This window comes from Vavraia culicis (genome assembly GCF_000192795.1).
Source record: "Vavraia culicis subsp. floridensis unplaced genomic scaffold supercont1.31, whole genome shotgun sequence".
NCBI lineage: Eukaryota > Fungi > Microsporidia > Pleistophoridae > Vavraia > Vavraia culicis.
Genome location: NW_007360634.1, coordinates 40840 through 46831, shown reverse-complemented (window position 1 = coordinate 46831; position 5992 = coordinate 40840). Strand labels below are relative to the sequence as shown.

General features: G+C 36.4%; 2 protein-coding genes across 2 annotated transcripts; one reads left to right on the top strand and one right to left on the bottom strand.

Moving 5' to 3' along the window:
* Nucleotides 1–1132: 1132 nt before the first annotated feature.
* Nucleotides 1133–2101, bottom strand: VCUG_02847 (uncharacterized protein; the record flags this gene model as incomplete). Its single annotated transcript, XM_008076610.1, has 1 exon — nt 1133–2101. The coding sequence occupies one exon, from the start codon at nt 2099–2101 to the stop codon at nt 1133–1135; it is 969 nt and encodes a 322-aa protein (XP_008074801.1).
* A 1182-nt stretch (nt 2102–3283) lies between these two features.
* VCUG_01772 (uncharacterized protein) lies at nt 3284–5281 on the top strand (the record flags this gene model as incomplete). Its single annotated transcript, XM_008076599.1, has 1 exon — nt 3284–5281. One exon carries the CDS (start codon nt 3284–3286, stop codon nt 5279–5281), a length of 1998 nt encoding a protein of 665 aa, XP_008074790.1.
* Nucleotides 5282–5992: the final 711 nt, after the last annotated feature.

Below are 5992 nucleotides of genomic sequence, written 5' to 3'. Positions count from 1 at the left end.
ATCAAAAATACGCTGCAATATTCTGAGAGTTTCTTTCGTGGGCCAACCCTCATATTCTTGTGTTAGTTGCCTTAATGCGAATGCTTTGAGAGGGTTAAAGTTAGCTTTCTTTCTGTTAATGCTCCATTTGACTCAACAGCACTATCGTATTGTTGAGGAGGTAAATAAATGTACGTCTAGTGAAAAGGAAGAGATAGCATTTTTGAGTATCTGGAAAGTTTTCAACTTGAATTAATTCTTGTGTCTAGTTGAAAAGTGATTATGATGGTATCTATTCGGTTTTACACCGGTCATTTTGCACTTGATTTATTATTCCTTTTTAGGAATGGTAAGTAATGCCCAATATGCCATTTGCCAATCGTGAGAATGTTCCTTGTGCAATTTGATATTTTTGATTTGCTTTGTTCTGCGTTGCTGTGTGAGATCATCTTAATTGGATCACAGTTATTTTGGACAAATTTTATGTGTGCCATGATTTGCATGTTAGGTACTATTGTAGTAATAACGCACCTTCCTATCGTTATTTATAGGTCTGCTGAGTCTTCACATGGCTCAAAAAACTTATCTTCCCCATGAGATGAAGACTAACGGACATAGTGGTCGTTACTAGCAGACATAGCGGACGTGCTAGTCAGTTTTATGAAATGAACAACATAAACAACCATGCTAGCAGTTATGATGTAGTGAATCACTTCAACCCGTTCAGAAAACACAGGATGAATCACAATAACAAACATAATACATAAATACTATTGGTATCATGTCTAAAGACATTTAAAATATTTCCGTTTCATTGTAAAAAGATAAATGTTAGCTGTAGCACCGTGATTTTGGCCAAAAAACATAATGTAGGTGAAAATATTTGGATAGCACGCTGGAACAAAATTCTGCATCATATCGAGGTTAGCTATCACTTGAACCACTTAAAATGTTTTATTGATCAGAATTGTCACCGGAAGTTCTCCATTTACACTTCTGAATCTTGTCTCACAAAAAACAAACTGCGCTATCCCATTTATCAAAATGGGTGATGAATGAATAGTAGATTAGAACAGTGCTTTTGAATGTGACTAAAACATCAGGTCATTCCTTTCTATTAACTGTTCCATGGTTACAAATCAATAAATCACTTTCATTCCAGTAGCTCATTGTACACAACATTTCTTGTGTATACTTCACCATTCTCATGCTTTCCTTGGTCTCCATTGTCAGCAACATACACCCTTAGACCGTTTACATAGCACACTCTCGACAATACGTGCAACTGACTATGCACAAAGACTGGGCTGTGCAGATAAACACCTACCTTGTCAAATGACTGGCCCTGTAACTTGTGGATTGTCATCGCAAACGAAAGAAGAACCGGAAACTGTCTTCTCTTGAGTATGAATGGCAGCTGTGTCTCGCTCGGTGCCATATAGATCCTTGGTATGGCTGCCCTGCTACCTCTCCTGGATCCGGTTACAATAGTAGCTATGATGAAGTTTGTATGGAGTTCATCAACCACCAGGCGTGTGCCATTGAGCAGGCCATTGGCTGGATCAAGGTTGCGCAATAGCATTATCAACGCACCCCTTTTTAGAACTAACTTGTGCGGTGGCATTCCTGAAGGCTGCTGCTTGTTGAGAAAGTCTAACGGATAGTTCGCAACAACATCATTGTCCTCTGTGACAATATAGTCTGCACTCGTGTATGTTACTTCGTTGCCGATCATCAAGTCAAGGACCCTGTCATTGATTTCCTTTGCAGCATCGTTGTTTGTTGTGAGTATAGTTCTGTTTGTCAGATCTTCGCTGTCAGCCATGTTGGCAACATCACCATATGTCTCGTTAACGATGTCATCGCACATGCCGTCAACATAGTCGTTGAACAGCCCAAGTGCATCATACGGTCCGTTGAACACACAGATGTATGCGAACAGCTTTCTGATGTGGTCAGATGTCTCTGTCATTGCAGCTTCGCCCAGCACGTTCTTCCATTCACTGTCATCCTGCAAAAGATTTCTTGCCCTTGCTGCTTCCTCGAATGTGCCACATACAACATTGTTTGCACTTCTTAAGTTGTCGAATAACGTTGCACCTCTCACATTGAGCAAGAGCATTCTCAGATAGAATCTCTCCTTTTCCTCTGGATTGACCGCATACAATCTTGTAATGACTTTGTCATCACCCCGCTGTCGCAATACCCATCGGCTGTTCTGGTACACATAGTGATATGGAATGTCGGTGTAGAGATATTGTCTGATTATTTTTTACTGCTACTGGTATTATTTTTTTAGGGCATGCACAATATCGAAGTGCTTTTTTAAGAACTGTGCACAGAGCACAGGAACATTTTGCAGACTCTCGTAGGTTCGATCAATAAATAAAGCTTTGCCGCGGTATACAATCAGCTGATTATCTACAGCACAGACAAAACCACCAGGATTTAACAATTGTGTTTTTTCCACCAAAAACTTTTCAGTCGGTGTATTGTCACAATCTGGATACATAATGCATCGACTTCTTAACTTACTTATAGTTTTGATTCTTCCAGAAAAATGAATATTAGTCAATGATGAGAACATACAAACTGTTCACAAAAACATCTATTTGATTGTGGTGTTATGTTCTGTTACATTGACCAAAAACACATTGTTACATCCATTTCTTTGTATTGCAGATGTATTTAATTCTTTTTCTGGTAAATCATCAACATATACTGTGAATGCTATCATAATTTGCAACAATGTTGAGGAAATCAAACAAAAGTTAAAAGTGCAGATATGTTATTTATTTTATGCATTTTGCTTAGACGTGGTGGTGTTCATAAAAACAGCCAACTAAATATTGGTAGGGGTGGAATAAATAAAAATAGAATGAAAATATTGTTTGTAAATAGTGGCTGAGAGTGTGGCAGAAAGAATGAGCTGCACAACAATTTTGACTCTTCATGCAGTGCAAATACGTGAAACAAAATTTTTTTATTTTTCTCGAAGGGTCAAATAATTTACTTTCCAGAATTGACCAATCATCTTTCGAGTTGTCTTTTTATTTATATGAGAATTGATGAGAAAAACAGGTCTATTTTGTGTGATCGATGCCATAAACAAGAAAAGAATACACTAAACTTGTAAAATGTGTGCAGCAGTATTGTTAATGTCAAAAAAAATCATAATTTAATGCTGGCATTCTCCTCTAATCACATGACTGTTCACATGTGAGATGGACAAAAAGCATGTACTGATAAGAATGAAATTCCTTATCATTTTTGCAAATTTAAAACTATAAAAGGAAAGAATTCTATGGATCCCATGTTTTTTTTCAATAACTTGTTTTTGATCCATCAATTGTTATGTGCCAACATAGATGGTGGAGAGAGTGATGACGGTTCAAAATATGTGTATACAGAGGAACAACTTATGGATGATATTAAGCACTTACTGGATGGACCTAAGCAAGAATCAGAAAAAAGATGTGCCCGTATTGTAAAATATCTCAAAGATCTAAACTATCAAACGCTGGGTAAGGATCTAGAAAGGAGAGCGTACAAGGGATTACCAATACTCTATCACGAGCTCCCAAAGGCAATACAATTCGTCTATAAGGCAGAGAAGTTCAGCTTATACTTTTCTGCTCAACAGGAAGGTAATGTAGAGCCAAGGGAGGGATTGAAAGTTTTTATTAAGGAAACGAAGATTGAGATGATGAAAGGTGTTTTTAAAGAACTCAACCGTGTATATTTGACGGTTGTTGTTCGTAGTTCCCTACAAAATTTATCTGATGTCGATCTTGGAGATACAATGCAGCAATTTGATTTCATTACCGATTTATATCTTCTAAATTTGACACATGAATATACTAGTTGGGACTGTGTATCTTATAATACAGTGCAAGATTTTATTAGTCTCGAAACGATTCCAAGATTACGTACACTTAAAGTGAAACATATGTTAGTTACGGATGAGTTTCTAGAGAAAGTGAGTAACATGACACTAGAAAGTCTATGGTTTACTGGATGTGTTTTTCTCACTTCCAAAGGTACTGTGCAACAATCAGGAGAAATTGAGGTGACTTTTGCAAAGTCTTATGAGACTATCTGCTTCGATAAATGCAGGAGGAGTTTTTACTATCAACTGCGTCTGGCACATAAAGAAAAAGCAATAATCAAAGTCAATCTAAATAAATGCGTAAAACTACGCAATCTGACGGTAAACATGGATTACTATGTGAGTGTCATACTCAATAAACAAATAGTAGATGATCTGCGGTATTTATCATTAGGTAAAAAGAACCGTAAACTGCCACTTTCGTCTTCTCAGTGTTATGATGCTAGACTAGAGTATTTAACAATTGACACGGAAGATGTAGAGCTCGCTGTCAATTTTCTAAAGGAAATCAACCGAAGCAAACTTAAGCATTTAGTATTAATTTGTTTTATTTATGATATTTCCAATTTATTTAACCTAGAATTTGCCGCTCTTGAAGTTTTAGAAATTGGTGCTAGCAATAGTAATTTGGAGTTGAAGGATAAAAGCACAATTGTAGTAAAAATGGAAAAGTTAGAAACACTGAAAATTGATTGCAGGTATGTAAGTGAAGCGTTCATGCAAATGATAACTGAGTTGGAAATGTTGAAACATCTTGAAATTCTTGTTGCGAATTGGTATTTTGGTCAAAAAATTTTACGGAAACAACTAAGCAATTTAAAAGGACCAATAGAAAAACTCTTCGTTAGCTCTGAGCTGACCATTGGTGAACTGGTAAGGTCGATAGAGCCTTTAAAAACGCTAAAAGAATTTCGCATAGACGGTAGATCCATTCGGTCATCATTTGATAGCCTCGCCAATCGAAATGATGGTAAATTTCAATCTGCAAAAGTTGACGCAAACGAACAGAATTTAGTGGTGAGCAAGAATGTGGTGCATCTAAAACTCCACACTCTTCATATTGACATGGGTTTAGCACAAAAAGAACTAATCCAACTTATGTTGTGTCAATATTTTGAAGCTTTCGCAGATATTAAGAAACTGGTGATTGACGTAATACCAAAACGTCCAGGAGTAATTCAAAAATTGTTCGGAAGTATGCAAAAGCAGTTCAAATACTTGATAAAAAGCATTTTCGAGACGTTCAAACAACTTGATGTACTTGTGTTCTGTTATAAGAGTTCTCACATATCTAGAGAAGAAGCGCATATTCTTCGTAAGCTTTTTTCGTCGAGATGTAGATCTCTTAAGGAACGATGCGAGTGGTCAGATAAGTGCGATGAAGAACAAATAATTTTCGAGCTTCATAAGTAAAAATTAAGTTATTTTTCGATATTCTGGTGCTGATCATTTCTCTTTCATGATTGTAATGATCTCAGGTTTCATTGTTCATGGTATTCAAGCAATCTATAACATATTAATGACATGTGCCAACAGCAGAATGAATGATGTTATCGATCTAAACACAATGTATTGTGTCTCCTGCATATGATCAACGCCATTGCTGCAGAAAATTTGTTGATATAAACAATTAAGGTCTTTGTTGATCCGTAAAGCGATTTAAAACCGCTTGTGTTGAGATAACTGCTCTGTCATGTTAACAGTAATGAAGTATTTACCAAAAATAAAAGCTGGTATAATGTTGTGATCTATTCGAACATACTACGGATAACATGTCATTCAAGAAAGCAATTCGTACCGTATGTTGTGAGATAGTCTAGCTGTCATGCACCGATAAAACGTGACAAGCAATTTTAGATTTGCTAATTTTATTAATTCACCTTTATTGTTCTAGAAAATTGTTGCTGTTAATCGGGCAATTGATGAGCTGCATTAATAAATGCATGTTGGCACATTCATGTTTGTCTATTGCCTGACAGATATTGACAGGAGAAATCGGTTGTTCTGTGAAAGTATGAGAGAGAAACAATATGGCATCTCTTCTAAGAATAATAACAATAAGTTGAGCATCGAATACGCTTTCCTGACTGGATGTTAAATTACCAAGAATCACATTTATCTGCA